This window comes from Chlorocebus sabaeus, chromosome 20 (genome assembly GCF_047675955.1).
Source record: "Chlorocebus sabaeus isolate Y175 chromosome 20, mChlSab1.0.hap1, whole genome shotgun sequence".
Taxonomy (NCBI): Eukaryota; Metazoa; Chordata; class Mammalia; order Primates; family Cercopithecidae; genus Chlorocebus; species Chlorocebus sabaeus.
In genome coordinates, this window is record NC_132923.1 from 58,790,303 (window position 1) to 58,811,276 (window position 20,974).

The following is a 20,974-nucleotide window of genomic DNA, read 5'->3' on the forward strand; positions in this document are numbered from 1 at the left end:
CTTGAAATTTTTTTCCAGAAAAATTACTACACCATATGTATAACAAAATGTTCTTACTTACAAGCATACATGCACACACACTCACACATACACAGCTGTCCAAATGATATTTCTAAATATTCCAGTTAATATTTGCTACTCATTCATGTTGATTTTGTTAAAATTTAAAATCATTAAAACTTCCCATAGGTAGCATTCATTATATTTCAATTCCAGTGTTTATATTCTTAAAGTATATATCTTTGATTTTGGAGTCAGAAGATCTGTCCAGTCTTAATATCTGTCGATGCCTCACATATCTCACTTGTACTAAATTACTTGAAAATTACCTAGGGGAAACTATTATTTATCAATTCCTCTTAAAGGGCTAGCATAAAATAAGACTTAAGAATCTGAATACTTGGTTTCCAATCTCAGTTATCCCACTTAACAGGTAACTTAGATAAATCATTTAAATTATCTGAATACCTAACTCACAAAGATTATTGTAAGAGTCAGATAATACATGTGACAGCACTACAATTTATATGACATCTACATATAAATTATTTTCAGTATTTTAAGCTATATAAACTATTTTGCTACCACTTGGATGTTTATTGACAAATAGTCTCTTTTGACTCAGGAAGTTTTACTTGGCATAAAGCATTACAATAACTACCAGATTCACCCCCAAAGGAGTCTGGCATCACCCAAGATCATGCCTCTTGCCAAGTTCCCTTATCAGACCATTATCTCTGAATTTTACTATCTTCTCACACAGTGTTTAAAAAAAAAAAAAAAAAAAAAACCTGTTCTATGCCTTCCCCATAACATTTATATAACACTTTACAGTTTATAATATACTTGCATATGCTTTCTCACATGTAATCTGCACATACATCTGATACTCAAGTGATAAGATTTCAAAGAGCTTTTCTATAACTACAGTCTAATAATGAGCTAAGATATTCTTGACAATAGTTAAACATACACTGTTCCAATATTAACATAAAACTAGAGGGTACTAGGCTGTCTATCCTAATACCTGTTTTTAAGATATCTAAATAGTTAAATAAAATCAAATTACTGGCCATTTAATAATGGACTATATCTTACCTCTACATATTATAGTTTCCTAAAAAGCCGGTAAGCACTAAGAGGCATCATTACCATAGATTGCTGTAGAGCAAATGCTTGATGTAAGTCTGGAACTCAGACCCCCAATTCTCATTCCTGTGAAAAGGTTCCAGAGCATAATAGTTAAAATACCTATCAATTTTGTGATGGCTGCAAATGCAACTTTGTCTTTAGGGGAAAAATAGGGAAATTTTTATTTATTTATTGTGTGTGTGTTGCCAAGATACAGACCCATAAAATCTATTTATTTATTTATTTAGAGACAGGGTCTCACTCTGTCGCCCAGGCTGAGGTGCAATGGCACGATCTCAGCTCACTGCAGCCTCAACCTCCTGAGCTCAAGTGATTTTCCCACCTCAGCCCCCAGAGTAGCTGGGACCACAGGCATGCGCCACTGTGCCTGGCTAATTTTTCTATTTTTAGTACAGACGGGGTTTCGCCATGTTGACCAGGCTGGTCTAGAACTCCTGGCCTCAAGCGATCCACCCACCTTGGCCTCCCAAAGTGCTGAGATTACAGGCGTGAGCCACCGCGCTCAGCTGAGAAATTTTAAAGAGATTCACTTATTACCTTATCTACTTTACAAGCTGAAAGATGTAAACTTAAGGCAAGTGTCTTTAAGACATTAAATCCTATCCATTTAAGCTTAAATTGTTCTAGAAATCCTACTCCCCCATGCCCCTTACCTATAAATGTCCTTTCTTAGAAAACGGCAGTAGTTTGGATTCATATTTGGAATTTGTCAATAGTATCTGACTGTCCATTTTATAGTTTTGATGGATACACAGACTGTTTTAAAAGTTGGTTATCATAGTGCACATTTCCTATGAATAAAGTATTTCAATCACTCAACATCACCACTACATCTGGCTAATATATATACATACATATTTTGTAAAGACAGGTTCTCACTATGTTTCCCAGGCTGGTCTCGAACTCCTGGGCTTAAGCAATCCTCCTGTCTCAACTTCCCAGTGTTGGGATTACAGGCATGAGCAACTGCACCCAGCTGAAAGTTTTTAATGTCACACTTGATGACTGCTCTTTCATGCTCTTCAAAAAGCACTAATTCAATAGTTTGGTCTTTGAAAAAATTACTTGAAGAGGTTGCTTCATTTCTTAAGTGTCCATTTATTTCCAAACCAATGAAATTACTTCTCTGGTTGTCAGTAAGGTAAAGGTTCTTAACAAAGTTTCATTAATAATTTGTAAGCTTCCTGGCCAGGCGCTGTGGCTCACACCTGTGGTTCTAGCTACTCTAGAGGCTGAGGCAGGAGGATCACTTGAGCCCAGGGGATTAAGATTGCAGTGAGCCACGATCGCAGTCCACCCGGGTGACACACAGAGATTCTGGCTCAAATAATAGTAATTTGTAAGCCTCCAAGAGCACCAACATAAGATGGCAAACTAACTTGAAATGGTTAGTAGGAAAAAAAAATTTTAGTCATAATTCTCTGTGGACTATTGTCTGTATCATCAAAATTTCCATTTTATCACTATAGTAATGTTACTAATTCCCCAGGTTTTCAAATTTTGACACTGTATCATGGCTTGGTTTTATAATACTTTCCCTGAACGAAGCACTATAATATACACATTTAAATTTTTTGTCTAGTGGTCTTTAAAACAATATTTTAAACTAAGTTTAAATAATTAAAAAGTACACGCCTTTCAAAAAATAAGAAAATAAACTTGCTTTAAATGTATAAAAATTACTAGATTTGGAGACATCTAGGGATCAGACATATTTTATACCTAAAAAAATAAATCAGCCAGGTGCAGTAGCTCACACCTGTAATCCCAGTACTTTAGAAGCACGAGGTGAGAGGATCACTTGGGCCCAGGAGTTTGAGACTAGCCTGGGCAACAAAGTGAGAACTCCATCCCTACAAAAAAAATTTACAAATTAGCCAGGCATGGTGGCGTGTGCCTGTAGTCCCAGGTACTCAGGAGGCTGCTGAGGCAGGAGGATGGCTTGAGTCCAGGAGGTCAAGGCTGCATATGGACCATGATCATGCCACTGTATTCAAACCTGAGTGACAGAGTAAGACCCTGTATCCAAAAATATATATATACACACACACATATACTTTCCTTTTTGGGGGCATATAGAACTAACTTATTCTAACTGGGATGAATAAAATATTCAAGCAACAACTAGCCCTTCTTTCTTACCCTCTTTTACAAGAAGTCCTTAAAAGCTTGCTAATGACTAGTGAATGTACAGTGAGCTAATATACTTTTCTGGCATTCTGAAATAATTTAAAATAAAGAGTTCTTTTTTTTTTATTTTGTTTTTTGAGACAGACTCTCTCTGTTGCCCAGGCTGGAGTGCAATGGCACAGTCTGGGCTCACTGTAACCTCCACCTCCCGAGTTCAAGTGATTCTCCTATTTCAGCCTCCCAAGTAGCAGGGACTACAGGCATGCGCCACACCTGGCTAATTTAAAATGAAGTGTTCTTTACACTGATTTTAAACACTGAGTTAGGCCCAGGATGATAGCTCACACCTATAATCCCAGTACTTTAGGAGGCCAAGGCAAAAGGATCACTTGAGTCTAGTAGTTCAAGACCAGCTGAGCGACATAGTGAGACTTCGTATCTACAAAAAATAAAACAAATTAGCCAGGTGTGGTGGCATGCACCTATAGTCCTAGCTACTTGGGCAGCTGAGGCAGGAGGTTCACTTGAGCCCAGGTGAGGCTGCAATGAGCCATGATCACGACGTCACTGCACTTCAAGCCTGGGCAACAGAGCAAGACTGTCTCAAAACAAAAAAACAAAACCAAAAACACCGTATTAGCCAAAAAGTTAAAAAAAGAGCTACAGAATTTCTAGATCATTTCAAATGGGTCTTCATAAACTAATATTTCATTATAACACTTTTCCTGTGTTGAAAGATCACACTATTTAGACCAGTGCTGTCCAACAGAAATATAAAGCAAGCTACAAACGCAAGCCACATTTCTAGAAACTATATTTTAAAAGTAAAAAGAAACGTGAAATTAATTTTAATAATGTATTTTATTTAACCTAGTAAATCCAAAATATTATCATTGCAGCATTTAATCAAAATACAAATTATCAATGAAATACTTTACATTCTTTATTTTTTGTACTAAATATTTGAAATACAGTACGTATTTTACACTTTGACCTCAATTCAGATAGGTACATTTCAGTAGCTTAACAGCCTCATGTGGCTAGTGGCTACCGTGTTGGACAGTGCAGATCTAGTGGTTCCTTCTAGTCAGCAGTGTTATAATCCAGTTTTTCAGAAACCTCAGCCTGTGAACCTCAGCCCAAGTATACTACATATACATACCTCTCACATGCACACTTAAGGTAAATAAAGTCTTAACAGGTGAACTCTAAAAAGATGTTCATTTTTGCTTATAAAATAGTATTACATCGTTCATCTATATAAAAGATGTGAGCATTTTTTTCAAAATAATACTTTACACTTAAAGTAGTAGGAATGGATTTACACATACTTAGTTGACATATACTTTCACAATGTTTAACTGTAAAAGCGACACTAGGAAATGAGGAATCTATGTGATTTTCACTTTTATGTTTTCTAAAATGTCTCTTCTCATACTCTTTTCTTATATGTGGCCTGAGATGTTACCTTAACTGGCTCATGAGAAAAAAGAGAGTAGTTTAAAAAAAAAAAAGAGAGAGAGAGAGTTTAAGGAGTACAGAGAAAAAAAATGTCTGTAGCCCAAGAGATAAGGCAGGAGGAGAGGATATGCAGCTGTTTCACTGAACTATTAGGCTCTTAGCCAAGACTGCAACAGATTATTTAGCAAGTTTGTTCAGCTAATTGTTTACAATTCTTGAATAATTTTTTTCTTTTATTTATTTTTTTTTTTTTTGAGACAGTCTTGCTCTGTCACCCAGGCTAGAGTGCAGTGGTTTGACTATGGTTCACCGGAGTTTCAGCCTCTGGGGCTCAAGCAGTCCTCCCAACTCAGCCTTCCAAATAGCTGGGACTACAGGCATGTGCCACCATGGCTAGCTATTTTTTTTTTTTTTTCTTTTGTAGATACAGGGTCTCCCTATTTTGCTCAGGCTAGTCTTGAACTCCTGGGCTGAAGCTATCTTCCCACCTCAGCCTCCCAAAGTGCTAGGATTACAGGTGTGAGCCATTGTGCCTGGCCTCTCAAATGATTTAATTTAAATCAGTACCAGACTTTAACTATGAATTATCTTTATAGTATATTGCATCCATTAAGACATAATCATCAAACCACTGCTACCATGGAGACTTAACTATGATTCAAAGACTTTAATAATGGCTAACAAATACAAGTATTAGAACATTTATATAAATAAGCCAACATGTCCTACAGCATTTACCAACTACCATAAAATTTGGCCATTGACTACCTAATCCCAAATGCATGAGCTTGAACTATTGTAACTGTCTAAAGAAGGGTATTTATAGTAAGAAAAAAAAAATAGGATCTCTAAAATAATTTAACTGTAAATGGATGGGTTTTAATGTTCGAGTTATTAACATTTCAAAAATATAACCTTTTTATTATCTAGGTCAAATCAGCATACCAGGCCAACCATTACTGAGACCCCGCTGTGCTACACTATTACATGTAACATGAAGGATACAAGAGTATAATACATAGTCCCTACCGTTAAGGAGTTTATACTATAAATAGGCCAGGCGCGGTGGCTCAAGCCTGTATCCCAGCACCTTAGAAGGCCGAGGGCGGATCAATTGAAGTCAGGAGTTCAAGACCAGCCTGGCCAGCATGGTGAAACCCCATCTCTACTAAAAATACAAAAAAATTAGCCAGATGTGGTGGCACACACTTGTAGTCCCAGCTACTTGGGAGGCTGAGGCAGGAGAATTGCTTAAACCCGGGAGGTGGAGGTTGCAGTGAGCCAAGATCGTCCCCTGCACTCCAGCCTGGGTAACAGAGTGAGTCTCAAAAAAGAGAAAAAAAAGAAAAAGGAGTTTATACTGTAACTACATAAAGTAATACGTACTGTCTATTGTTGCTTTTGCCAGACAGTGGTAGAGCTCAGTAGTTGCAGTAGAGACTGTATGGCCCACAAGGCCTAAAATAGTTACCGTCTGGCCCTTACCAGGAAATGTTTGCCAACTTCTGCTTTATACAAATTATTCTTCACTGGAGGGAGAGGAAAGTCTAAATAAAGCACTAAACATGATAAAATTTTATTGCATCTAGCAAACTTTAAAAACTATAGTTTTTACAATAAACACTCAGAAATACGCCAGGCGCAGTGGCTCAAGCCTGCAATCCTAGCACTTCGGGAGGCTGAGGCGGACAGATGACCTGAGGTCAGGAGTTCGATACCAGCCTGGCCAACGTGGTGAAACCCTGTCTCTACTAAAAATACAAAAATTAGCCAGATGTGGTAGCACATGCCTGTAATTCCAGCTACTCAGGAGGCTGAGGCAGGATAATCGCCTGAACCTGGGAGACAGAGGTTGTAGTGAGCTGAGATTGTACCATTGCACTCCAGCCTGGGCAACAGAGACTCTGTCTCAAAAAAAAATAATAAAGGTCAACATGCTTTTGCTTGTCCAATGGTAAAATGAAACTTACATGCTGATTCTCAACCTGGACATAAATGCTAAAGGGAATATATTAGAATATTTAAAGTGTGAGGTGAGATGCTTATCAAAAAGGGTGGCATATGTTTTAAAAGGCAGAGAAAGACTGTTTTAATAATCATACCTCTGTATTGTTCCCCTTAACCATTCCCATCTAATTCATCGGTTCTAGTCATAAATGATTTTGGTTATTTCCCAAAACAAAATTTACCTTGAAGTAGTTGATTCTCATTTATTATGTTCTATAAAATCCACAGTTATGTTCTATAAAACATTTGCCATGGTTATGTTCTATAAAATCCATAGTTATGTTCTATAAAACATTTGCCATGGTTATGTTCTATAAAATCCATAGTTATGCTCTATAAAACATTTGCCATGGTTATGTTCTATAAAGTCATCCCGAATGCTAAATTAGAGAATATTGAATCATCGCCCCTAAGGGAAATACAGGTTAGGTTCCTGCCAGGCTCTGGTCACATTTCATCACTGATCAATACATAACCTCTTCTATGTGTATTTCTGTTAAAGGCACCTTAATAATATATATTGTTGATTCACTGACATTGAACTCATAGCCAACAGAACTATGACTCATGCCTGATAAAGCTTACCTAACACGAATTTTCTCTGTAAGGCACATCACAGCCTTCTTGTGCTCAGCAACACTAGACAGCACTTCAGCACTATGCTTAGAGGCCATTTTAAATAGTAAAGTCACCAATAAAAAAAAATAGAAAGCACAAAAATACAAAAATGTGGCACTAAATGGACCATGAAAAGGAGGTTTAGAAGTATGAGAGCTGAAACATGAGGGCAGAGCACTGACTTGTTCAACCTCAGCTAGTTCATTTTTTCTGTGCAGAGATGGTGGGAGGGGTCGCACTATGTTGTCCAGGCTGGTCTTGAACTCCTGGCCTCAAGCAATCCTTCTGCCTCAGCCTCCCAAGGTGGTGGGATTACAGATGTGAGCCTCTGTGCAAAGCTCAGCTAGTTCTTAAATTTTTTGCCACTCTGAACATGCATATGTCTAAAAATGACCTTGAAAGCATTTTGAGTATTCATTTTGGGGTTACAAATACATTTAGGTGAGTAGGCAAATTCATAAACACAGAATTGACAAATAATGAGAATCAACTGTATAATAATATCATTACTGAGAATCTTCTGCATTAACCATAATCAGTTAAAAAAAATTGTTTTTGAACAACGGTAACATTAACAAGTACACAGGCACCAAAGTTAATACCTTTGAAGTGATTATTTGTTATATATAAAGCAAGTAGGGTATGTGTGTAGGTATATTTCCCTCTTCCCTACTCCAGAAGCCCTTCACCTAGCTTACTCCTGCTTTGAGACTCACCCTCTAGTTGGGCTTCTGTGAAGCCCAAATTTGGGTTACAGTCCCCGGACCTTGAGCTCCTACAGTTCCCCCCATATCTCCACTGTATTACACATCACCTTACATAACCATCTATGTGTTTAATGCCCTATCCACTGGATTGTAACCAGTAGGGTCTTGTTTTGTTTCTAGAACAAGATGTTTACAATACATTGCTGTTCAATAAACTTTTACTGAATGAATGAATCACAAAGAGATGAGTAATAACAAAAACCTAAAGTAGGATGACTATGATATAAACAGAGCAACAGGTAGGATTAAGTAGTAAGAAACAGCATCTGTATAATTTGCCCATCAGCTGGATGTAGGGAAGAGGAAGGATTTCAGACTGCCCATTTCTGGATTGACAAAGGTGTGCACAGTTGTGCTACTAATGAAAGTCTAGAATATAAGAAGAGTACTTTTGAAGTGGAAAGACAAGCTCTACTGTGAACATTCCTGTAACCTTATTAATAACCCCTTCATCTACGCTACTTCAATAGCTAATAAGTTTTGCTAAGACTGCATTCCTAGTTACTTATTTCTCTGGCTAACTACCTCATTAAAATGTAAGACAATATAAGGTAAATTTTATTTTAATTTTTGACTCTCCAAAAACCAGCACAATGATAGTGTTGCATCTCTAAATCAATCTTGGAACTACCTATCATTGGACTTAAGAGATTCTCTTACTTAAAGCTGAAGGCATCCTAACACCACTAGTGTCCAAACACCAAAAGAGAGAAACTATTTCATGAAGGATATAGAAAAGTAAAGAAAGATGATAGAAAAGTATCTGTAAGAGTGAGAACAATTTTGGTTTCAGTAGTAATAGTTAATCCTGGTAAGCACTCAAAAAAAATTAACAATGTGCAAGCATTATTCTAAAAACACATGTATCCTTATTTAATCTCTCAGAATTCTATGAGGTAGACAGAATTGTGACCAATAAAAGTAGAAGCCAGAATGCAGTAAATTGAACATTAAGAGGAAATGAAAATGAAATACTAAATTTAAATATTTCTAAAAAGCTGTCTGAAGTAAAGGACATAGTGTTGTAACAAAGAAAGGATAAGGGAGGTTTTAAGATAGTCCAGAGAAGAAAACAATATAGAGGAGGATATTTAAAAACATATAAGACATCTAATAAAGAAGTAATTGCTTAAATGACATCTCAAAGATAAGATTTGATGTGATTTGATACCAAGAGTACCAGTAGATGAGACTTGAATAAAATTAGAGGTGGGCTCTGAGATCAAAAGGAAATAGACGACAATTTATAAATTTGAAAGTAAAAGGACTAGGAAGACAAATAAATTCATATACAGTATCAATACTCTGTTTAAAAAGAGAGGGGTCAGGGGACATCCACTGCTAAGGATTCAGAGTAAAGTAGGGTGTTTGATAAGAATGGTGGTATTTCAGTATGTCAGTTATGGAAAATAGGGAAGCAGCTGATCAGAAACAAACAATTACTAAATCCCACTAAGGACCCAGCTGAAACCAGAAACCATCATGAATGAACATTCATTTATTTACAAATTTTTATTACGGACCTTTCATATGCCAAGGCACCTTTCTAGGTGCTAGGGATACAGTATGAACAAAAATCCCTGCCTCATTCTCTGTACATTCTAGTGGGGGGAGAGATAAAAATTTTTAAATACTGTGAGTTGTGTTAGATAGTGGTAGAAGATAAGAAAAATAAAGCAGAAAACGGAAATAAGGGTATTAAAAATTTAGATAGGGGGGCCAGAAATGATTTCAGATTAAATGATATTCGCACCACTATCTGAAAGGAAAGGAGGAAAGCTATGCATCCGTACGGTAGAACTTATCGGATAGAGGGAAATATCAAACACCAAAGCCTAGAAGTGAGGGAATGCAAGGCATCTTTGAGGAACTGCAAGGTGGCTGAGTCAGAATGATAGAGATGGTGAAGGGGTTGAAAGATGATCAGAGAAATAACAGTTGCAATACAGAGCCTTGTAGGCCACTAAGGACTTTGACTTACATTCTGAGGGAAGATACAATGCCATTGGAGAGTTTTATGCAGACTGATAGGTCACTTTGATTCTTAAGAGCGTGGGAAAGATGGTGGGCAAGGGTGGAAGACCAATAAGAACTGATGGGCACAGTGGCTCAGACCTGTAATCTCAGCACTTTGGGATGCTGAGGCAGGAAGATAGCTTGAGGCCAGGAGTTTCAGACTAGCCTGGGCAATATAACCATACTCCACCTCTACAAAAGATAAAAAATGTCAGCCAGATATAGTGGCACATGCCTGTAACTCTAGCTACTCAGAAGGCCAAGGCAGGATTGCTTGAGCACAGGAGTTTGAGGTTACAGTGAGCTCTGATTATACCACTGCACTCAAGCCTGAGTGACAAAGTGAGACACTGTCTCTGGAAAAAAAAATTATTTTTATATATATACACACACACACACACACATTCAGGTGGTTTGGCCCACGATGTAGCAGTGGAGGTGATGAGAAGTGGTGAACTTCTGGATATATTTTAAAGGTAGAGCCAACAGAATTTCCTGGTGAATCAGACAGGGGATGTGAGGAAAAACCAATAATGACACCAAGGTTTTTCAACTTCAGCAAACAGAGAACAGACTTGCTACTTACTAAAATAGAGAGGGGAGAAGGGAGAAACTGGGGAGTTCAATATTGGACATATAAAATAAAGATGCATGGGGCCAGGCACAGTGACTCAAACTGGTAATCTCAGCACTTTGGGAGGCCAAGGCAGGAGGATTGCTTGAGGCCAGGAGTTTGAGACCAGTCTAGGCAACATAGTGAGACCCCATCTCTACAAAAAATTTAAAAATTAGCCAGGTATGCTGATGCATGCCTGTAGTCCTACTACTCAGGAGGCTGAGGCAGGGGGATCACTTGAGCCCAGGAGCTCAAGGCTGCGGTGAGCTATAATTGCACCACTGCACTTCAGTTTGAGGGACAGAGATCCTGTCTCTTAAAAAAATAATAAACAAATAAGATGCATGGAAATTCCAGTAAGCAGTTGGATATGTGAGTCTGGCATTCACAGCAGTCCAGACAAAAGACAAAAATTTGGGAAGAGTGTAGGTGATATTTAAAACCATGAGTCTACAGGAAATTACTAGAATCATTGATAGGGTAAAAGGGCACAAGGACTGAGTCCTAGCATTCACAAATGCAGTAGTAATTATAACTATTACTAGGAAAGTGGGGCCTCTCCCTCACCCCTGAGATGATCCTAATTATTCTAAGCCAGTATGACACTTGATAGAGTAAGCCTGTGACTCAGCTCTGGTCAAGACAAGGCTACAAGATTGGCAGTTGTGGGCAGGGGTGGAGGGTAGGGTTGGTAGCAGAAACTTTCCCTTTCCATTTAACAATCATGACTGCATGATACCTGGAACTGTGGCAACCATTATGCAATCATTAGGGGAGTTAAGTCAAGAAGCTGAGGATGGTAGAGGGCAAAGATGAAAAAAACATGGGTACCTCATTAATTGTTAAGCTGCTAATCAAGCAGCCTTAGAGCCACTCTACCCCTGGATTTTCTGTTATTATTTAAGCCACTTAAAAAGGGTTTTCATTACTTGTGGTCAAAAGTATCTGGATATAATAATCTCATTTAATTTTCAAAACAATGCTTAGGGTGCCAAAGAGTAAACAAACTCAAAAAAGGTTAAAGAATTTAGCAAGATCACGGAAGTAGCAAATGGTGATTTGAAGTTCATCTGACTCCAAAGTCTATTTGAACTGATTTAAGAGTTGTTGATTTAAAGAATGGACACTACTAAAAGGCAAAGGGGAGTGGGAGTTGAGAATTACTGAAGTGACTGGCAAAGAAGGAAAGCTAGCAAGTAAGAGATGGAAAGAAAAGAGAAGTGTCAAAAGACTAGAGGAATGGAAGAAGTACATCAGGAAACAAACTGACGAGGTCATCTTGAGCAGAATATCAGACTCAGACTTGAAGATTTTTATTGTTTGAGTTGTCTAGATGAAGACTAGATGCAGGCTGTGGCCATAAGTAGTGAGGAAATCGCATTCTGAGTAGTTAAGGATTAATGCAATAATATTTACTACATGGCACACATTATTTTATGCACTTGGGATTCAGTGGTATGTGATCTGAGATGAAGTTCCCGAGCTGTAACCTGGCCAAAGGCTTGAAGTCTTTACCCCAAGATATAAACAGAGCAAAAGAATCAGGCTGACAATAAGGATGACAATGGCTCACATTCATGAGCTTGTTTCAAATAATTTAACACACACTAGGAAATTAAATATTTGATGAATGAATAATCTATCTGATCAGCTTCTCCCATTCTGACTCTTCAAACCATTGCTTAATAAGCTACAGGCTATTATTGGTTAGACTGATACAAATAATTGTCTGAAAACAACAGGGAGTCTCTGCAAAGTGATCCATGGTTTCATTCCACCTTCACTCACTAGCATGCTCAAGACAAGACGGTGAAATATATGTCTATTTTGTTTACTACTGTAGCTTTAGCGCTTAGAACAATGCCCAGAATTCTTGTTGAATTGAATAAATGAATAGATTAATTAGGACCTACTAGATGCCAGGCATTATTTTCATCTCAAAGGTAAATAAGATAGCTCCTGCCCTTGACAGTTTACTACCACTTAAAGGCTCTAAGTAAAACCTCTCAATCTTCATTTATATCAAAGTGCATAGTTAAGGAGCAAGGCTGCTAAGAATCTAAAGGTAATATCCGTCCTGGATAAAAGGAGTTTAAAGCTTAACAAGCACTTAAATTTTTTTAAATTACCATTCTTGTTTGAAAAATTAGAATTTGTATTATTGCTACAATTAGATAACCTGGCATACAATGATTATGATAAATCACAGAAAAACAGTACCTCCAGATGTTTCGTCTAAAAAAAAATTAATTCCTTTTTCTTAAGTACACGTCCCTTCAAATATTTTTTTAAATGAAGTGAAAATATCAGTTAATATGAAGCAACATAAAAGAACAAATGGAATCAGAAGGCAAATTCCAAAGAGATCACTGCTATAAATAGAGACATGGAAATGTCAGAACAGAGAAGCAAAGTTCCACCAAAAAACAACAAAATTGTTATACCAAATGAGTCCTGTATCTCGAATCCACCCACTTCCAGTTAAGGATTTCACTGGCAAAGATCCTTATCTTTCAGTAACCTATTTTCAGAAGGAAACGCTGTCAGTAAAAGTAGACATCCTGATTATAAAAATTAAGACGTTTTTGGTTCTGTACAGATTCTTCTTCCTCTTGTACCTAAGAAGCAGAAAACCTCCAACCCAAACACCGATGCTTCATATAGAAGATATTTCACAAAACAAAAGAGCACTGGATTAGGAATCTAGTCTTGGCTCTGCAATTAATCTTGGCACTTTGTAGAAGGCACTCAGCAATCTGTGTTAGTTTCCTCTAACATGAAATGAAACAAATGGGCGAGACTACCTTCAAAGTCTTTCTAAGACTGATATTCTAAGAAAAGTTTGTGTGAAGCTACCCTTCAGTGCCATCTGGCCTTAAAGGCCCTCCACATTAATAATCATATGTAGCTTTATAGGAAAATGTTAAGTGGAATAAATAATTCAACTTGATATTTATTTAACTTTTACCAACATAAAAGCATACTGGGCAAACCAAAGAACAAGACCCAGTCCTTGACCAGCCCTCTTTTACACAGAGGGGAAAAGGGAGATGACAAAATTTCTGTATTCATAACATTTACTACAATCTAGCCAGGGAAACAAAATTTAATTCACTTTAATTCCTCAAATATTAAATATGTTTTGTGTAAAAGGGTAGTTTTCAAATCTTGATGAGTAGAATCGACTATGTTGTTTACTTTCTAAAAAAAAAAGAAAGAAATATAGATTCTCCAAAACATGATTCAGTAGGTCCAGGTAGGGCTAAGGTATCTGCATTTCTAAAAAGCACTCTTGACGATGCTGGTGACCTTTTTGTTAAGAAACTCTGCCTTAGTCTAGCTAACAAAAAGTTTGAGTTAGTCCAGTTAAAAGAAAAACTTTCAATTGATTTGTGAATAGGACACGTCCCAATTAAAAGTACTTCAACGGCTTAGGGCTGAAGGGATAGGAAGGACTTTCATAGGATGAATGCAGAAACAAGGCAAAACATTTGATTAAAGTGGAGCAATAGTCTGATTTGGACTGATCCAGTGAAAAGTCTCTAGTTAAAGATTAATGGGCAGTTTCTGATTGGTTAAGACAGTTTACATTGAGTTAGGTTTTGGTTTGCTTATATAGGAAGACAGGGCACTGGAGGTACCTCAGTCTAATCACTTCCCATTTAATTATTTTAACAGTTTAAAAAAAGATGTTTCTAGACTCCGAATTCATCTCAAGACTATATACCCCTAACTAGAAACAAACCGCAACCCATTAAAAATAAGCAAAAGCCAGCCAGAGCTTGTACACTTGTGCATTTCAGCGGTTCTCAAACGTGTCTGCACTTTAGGATTAACCCAGGAAGCTTTTACAGATTCAAATATAGACCAATTAAATCAGTTTCTGGGAGCAGGAGTTAGGGTTAATCTTTCTTTCTTTTTTTTGAGACAGAATCTTGGTCTGTCACCCAGGATGGAGTGCAGTGGTGCGATCTCCGCTCACTACAAGCTCGGCCTCCCGGGTTCAGGCTATTCTCCTGCCTCAGCCTCCCGAGTAGCTGGGATTGCAGGCACCAGCCACCATGCCCGACTAATGTATTTTTAGTAGAGCCGGGGTTTTACCATGTTGGCCAGGCTGGTCTTGAACTCCTGACCTCAGGTGATCCACCCGCCTCGGCTTCCCAAAGTGCTAGGATTACAGGCTTGAGGCACCACGCCCGGCCTACCTTTCATATTTTTTAAAAGCTCCCTGTAGCCGATGTGGGTAACCACTGAATAAATAAAAGGTCACTGCAATTGGTTAGTCAGGTTAAGTTTCATGAAAAAAGACTATTTTTAATCGGGATTTTTTTATTTAGCTAAAGGTTAATGAAAAAGATAAATGTAATAGAAGAACTGATTATCTAAATATATGATCCAATAGGAAAAGAAACAATAAACGTTTTGACCACAAAAAAAGGGAGAATAAGAACAGTACCTACGTGAATTTTAGACATTTTGTTTTTGAGGCAACATGCAAAACCAAAGTTTTGTAGATAGTTGTGCAGACACAGACTTGGAAACATCTGGGAAATAAGTATAGGATCAATTTACAGGAAATTACAAGTATATTAGTGCATATTTGTATATAGCAGCTTTATTATAAATTATTATAATGTATGCTATGGAATAAGCTAAACTCAATTAAGAACTGGATGATAAGGCCAGTTATTTAATTTAGATGCTTTCAGGAGTCCCAAACTTTCAATCTAACATTATTACTTAAAGTAATAGGAAGCTGGGAGTGTTATGTCTTACAAGAAGAGGTGAAGAGCTCTAAATTTCTCTCTAAAAATTAATAATCTATTTTCTATATATCCTATGATGCCCTGTTATGTCTGCCATGATCATAGTCAAAGGACAGATCCTGGCAATGAATGTGTGGAGTAACCAAACAAATACTCCATTAATATTCAAAAAGGCCTTTTGTATAATACAGTAAAGATGTTTGTTCTTTTATTAGATTTGAAGAACACCGAAAAAGTTTGGAATGACACCTTAGCAACCCCCCAAATATTCCTCCCAGCTTCACTGAAGAGGTCCTAAAAAGCAGAATTTATTTATGTTTTCATAAAGAACCTTTATCTCAAGCATTAATTTTTCCAAAAGATTAACCTATCAAGAATTTCATTCTGGCTGGGTGCGGTGGCTCATACCTGTAATCCCAGCACTTTGGGAGGCCGAAGATGGATATCACAAGGTCAGGAGTTCGAGACCAGCCTGGCCAACACGGTGAAACACTGTCTCTACTAAAAATATAAAAATTAGCTGGGCGTGGTGGTGGGTGCCTGTCATCCCAGCTACTCGGGAGGCTGACACAGAAGAACTGCTTGAAGCCAGGAGGTGGAGGTTACAGTGAGCCGAGATCATGCCACTGCACTCCAGTCTGGACAACAGGGCGAGACTCTGTCTCAAAAAAAAAATTAGTCGGGCATGGTGGTGCACACCTGTAATCCCAGCTACTCCAGAGGCTGAGGTGCGAGAATCTCTTGAACCTGGGGGGGCCGAGGTTTCAGTGAGCCAAGATCGCGCCACTGCACTCCAGCCTGGGCCACGGAGCGAGCATTAAAAAAAAAAAAAATTGAGGTCCTTACATATTTTTCAATATTCAATGATAACTAAAATAAATTGCGATATACATAAATTTGTTTTGAGGGTAAATTACAGCACTGTGGTAAATTACATTGATCCAAAGGTCTGATTGTATTGCCTAATTAATAAAATATGAAAAAATCAAGACATTCTCAAAATACAACTGGAAAATTTCTACTTAGCCATACACCCAACACTGCTTTTACTGTTTTTCTATATATTACGATTAGATCTGTAGTCCCATACGTGCACTGATTTTTCAAAAGGAAATCCCACCAAAATTTATAGGAATGGCCATGAACACTGAAAAAGATCATCACAGATATAAATGAATAAGACTGCATTAAAAGCTGATTAAAGGGAAATGATGGCTCACCTGTATCTACAAGCATATTAACTGCTATTTTGGTACTTGAGCAAATGAACACATTACTTTTAGGTTTTCAGAAAGAATGCAGCATATATTTCTCACAATTACTCTTAAGAGCTGCTGAAAAAGAATTTTTTTTAGACCTAACCAAATAATGCCACAAATGCCACAAAGTTGAGAAAGTTCATTTTACCTCATTCTTTGTTTAGAAATAATTTTGGAAAAATAGTCACTGTGATATACTCAATAGTAAGTATCGTAACGATTCCTGGAACTTACTACTATTAACACAGTAAACTGCCACGATATGTTGGAGAAAGTCTGAAGAAATGTCTGAAATTACTTGGTAACTTAAGTACATAACATAAAATACCAATTTACACACACACATATACCTAGTCCTGTGATGACAACTCAGAAGTTTACCTTACATTTGAATACCCACAAGCTGGGGTGGGAGAAACTACGCCTAAGAAGCTACAAAATCTATTTTGGCCAAGAAACAATGCTGTTCTTAACTTAAAAGACCTTAATAGTCCGGGCGCAGTGGCTCACGCCTATAATCCCAGCACTTTGGGAGGCTGAGGCGGGTGGATCACGAGGTCAGGAGATCGAGACCATCCTGGCTAACACGGTGAAACCCCGTCTCTACTAAAAATACAAAAAATTAGCCGGACGTGGGGAGGCTTAAGTAGGAAAATCGCTTGAACCCAGGAGGCGGAGGCTGCAGTGAGCCGAGTCCGCGCCACTGCACTCCAGCCGAGGCAACAGAGCGAGACTCTGTCTCAAAAAAAAAAAACAAAAAAAAAAAAACAAAAACAAACAACCTTAACAAAAATGGCCATGGACACGTACAAATACTAGGTTACTAAATCTGGCTAACACCGAACTTTAAGAACAATCACGTTTTTGGACAAAGAAAAGGGCAGCCATATTTTTAGAGCCTCATCTACATTATTTTAAACAAAAACTTAAAATATGGTCGAGAACTAACAGGCTTCCAGCCTGAATTCAACACCTCCCTCGTGATAAAACTCAAAAATCTGACAGCCTGGAAGTAAAATACAGGGACACTTTACTACCCTGAAAATCATGCTGGGTTCCCGCTAGGCCGGGTAGACGTTTTCGGGAACATCACCGCGCGGCGTCTCGCAAGCGCTTCTCCAAGCGCCCTCCGGGCGGCAGCGCTCTCGAGACACTGTTGCGTCGCCGTCACGCCCGTCGCTGTCACGCCCTTCCCTGCGGACACCGAGAATGACCCATGGCGGAAAATTCTACCGCACTACCTCCCTGAGGCAGCGACCGGTAAGAAACAACCTTTTCTTCAGGATTCCCACTACCCAATCCCACTCGCTGTCGACTGGCCACTGTCACCCACCACCCTGCAGGAACAATTACCCAGCCTCACCGCAAGAACGCGCGGAGAGGAGGCGCCAAAAGAAACCCTATTCTCGCGAAATCTTAAACCTAATTATCGCGACGTCTCTGTTTCTGTAGTTCTTTCTCACCCGTAGCCCCACACTAGCGCGTTGCCTCGGAAACATCGCGAGATTTCGTTCCTTCAGTCTCCACCCCTTTACGGCACGATGGTCGCGCAAGAATGTGATACAGCTTCGACGGCCGCCATTTTCTTTCTTTCTTAGCTGTTAGCCGAGAGGAAGTCTCTGAACGGGCGGCAGCGGCTAGCGTAGTGTAACCATGGCAGACTATTCAACAGTGCCTCCACCGTCTTCTGGCTCAGCTGGTGGCGGCGGTGGCGGCGGTGGTGGTGGAGGAGTTAACGACGCTTTCAAAGATGCACTGCAGAGAGCCCGGCAGGTAAGTGTGGACCGCGCGGCGGAATCCCGAAAGCTCACGGTAATTGGCCGCTGACTGAGTAGGCCGCTACCCTTTAGCGCGTGAGGAAGAGGAAAGAGATGTCCTTCCGGGCTGAAATGTGAGGAGACACGTTTCCCCTTGTTGGTAATAAAGATTAGAGACCAGAACTCAGTTTTGTGTTCTTGGTGTGTAATCCACTTAGAACCCCGACGCGTGCTACGCAAAGAAGGCCTGAAGTCTTTCTCCCGCTTCTGCGGCACTCGTGTGTCGCCAGCGAGCTAGCTTAGCCTCCCCTTTTCTTCGAGATGAAGATCCTCTTCCAGGGGATAAAGCGCAGGTAGTTTCACACAATTTAATGGAAGGTTCTGGTAATCATTTTGGGAAAGAACTAGGGTTGGTCTCCTGGAGCCATAGCAAGGGAAGGGATTTGTCGTTAAAGTAGCCTTTACAGCTCATTACCGTTCCCTCTCGCAATTAAAACCGCTTTCGGTACCTTTCACCTTCACACCTCTACAAGGAAGGGACTTGAAAGCCGTCTTTTTCTGGGCGGGATTTACGCGTCAGTCTGTTCTAACAGTCAGTCCCCCTTATTTCTCAAAATGGCCTCAGGCCCATTATACCGGAGGTTTCAATTTGAATCTGCCTCTCTGTTAAGAGTCGTAAACTGACCAGACCTCTTTGTATTACGTAGTGCGTACATTTGCCCTGAAGACACCACTTTCCCAGACGAAAGCTGTTAAAATAGTGCGAGTATTCCAGGAAAATAGAAGATTTCTTAATTTGAACTTTACATTTTTAGATAGTCCCCTACTATATTTAAAATTTCAAAATGTGTGGTGTTGGTATGGATTTGCATGTAAGCAAAAGAATTCTATTCTCTATGACACTATGCATATTGTACTAGGTGCTGGACATTTTTTACTAGTGTTAAGCTAATGGTAATTAGAAACCAGTGTTGTGCTGTGTTTTCATTGCATTAGGAGTTCACTTAACTTTTACCGGTACAGTTAAAGGAACATTGAGTCAAAATCAGAATTCGTAAAATGCATTGTAACATACCTAATGTGAACACATTATCAACATGTACCTATACTTGTTTATAACCAGAGATATTAGAAGTAGTCAACAAAAGGTTATCATTAATATTAGTTCTGCGGTTTTTTCACGTAATTTAAGAAATTCTGAACATGTTTAGCAACAAGCATTTGTATAACTATGACAAACACTGTTAGCGCGTTTTATTAGATTGATTTGTAAAACTTAACTATTGTATTTATTGGAACCAACTATTTTATTTTACCAGAACCAGCACATTGGATTACTTAGTATCAAACACTGTAGGTAGATACTGGAGTTTTATTTTGTTTTGTTTGAGACGGAGTCTCCCTCTGTCGCCCAGGCTGGGTTGGAGTAGCGATCTCGTCCCACTGCAACCTCCGCCTCCGGCTTCAAGCAGTTCTCCTGCCTCAGCCTCCCGAGTGGCTGGGATTACAGGCGCCCGCGACCGTGCCTGGCCAATTTTTTGTTTTTGTTTTTAAGTAGAGACAGGGTTTCACCATGCTGGCCAGGCTGGTCTCGAACTCCTGACCTCGTAATCCGCCCGCCTTGGCCTCCCAAAGTGCTGCGATTACAGCAGTGAGCCCGGCCTTGTTTTTTTTTTTTGTTTAAATGCATGAATTGTTTCCTACTAAGAAGCTATGATATAGTTCCTTGACCAAATGCAGATGAACAGGATTATCTGATTAATTGATTAACGAGAGCAGACAAAATACGGGTATTTAATTCATCCGCTCGTTTTATAAGTGTTTATAGAGTTTCTACTATGAGGCAGGCACCTTGTATGGGACACAAGTTGGGAGGGGATACCCAGCTTCCTAAGTAAAGGAGTGATATTTGAGCAAGGCATTATAGAATGAATGAGAGTTTGGCCAGTAGGGAAAAGAAGCAGCATGCGCAGAGGTATGGGACGTGGGGGAATGACAAGAACCCAGAATTGAAGTCACTAGAAGATGGTAGTGGGAGGACATGAAACAAGGCAAGGAAAGGTACAAGCGGATCCAGATACTGGAAGACTTTGTGTTGCAATGCTTTAATGAAAAATTGGATTTCGGGCCGGGTTCGGTGGCTCACGCCTGTAATCCCAGCACTTTGGGAGGCTGAGGCAGACAGATCACTTGAAGTCGGAGTTTAAGACCAGCCTGGCCAACATGGTGAAACCCCATCTCTACAAAAAATACAAAAGGTAGCCGGGCTTGGTGGCCTGTGCCTGTAGTTCCAGCTGCTTGGGAGGCTGAGGCACAAGAATTGCCTGAACCTGGAAAGTGGAGGTAGCAGTGAGTGGAGATCACGCTGCTGCACTCCAGCCTGGGCATAGAGCGAGACCCTGTCTCAAAAAAAAAAAAAAAAAAA

General features: G+C 39.1%; 2 protein-coding genes across 20 annotated transcripts in view; one reads left to right on the forward strand and one right to left on the reverse strand.

The window, feature by feature from the left end:
* DNAJB4 (DnaJ heat shock protein family (Hsp40) member B4) overlaps positions 1–18,205 on the reverse strand; it is a 35,909-nt gene extending 17,704 nt beyond the window's left edge. The window contains exon 1 of one of the 3 annotated variants that reach the window (XM_038002176.2): positions 18,156–18,205. The gene's annotated coding sequence lies outside the window, so the exon portion shown is untranslated. The other 2 variants (XM_038002164.2, XM_038002171.2) reach the window with 2 other exon arrangements.
* Positions 18,206–18,328: 123 nt separating this feature from the next.
* Positions 18,329–20,974, forward strand: part of FUBP1 (far upstream element binding protein 1) — a 39,100-nt gene continuing 36,454 nt past the window's right edge. For 9 of the 17 annotated variants that reach the window (XR_494210.3, XR_494209.3, XR_494208.3 and 6 more), the window contains exon 1: positions 18,341–18,565. Coding sequence is in view for 10 of the 17 variants with exons in the window: in XM_007978217.3 (XP_007976408.1) it covers positions 18,446–18,565 (120 nt within the window). In the remaining 7 variants the exon portion in view is untranslated. Of the gene's footprint in view, positions 18,566–20,974 lie in introns of all 17 variants that reach the window. The other 8 variants (XR_012089622.1, XR_494212.3, XM_007978219.3 and 5 more) reach the window with 3 other exon arrangements.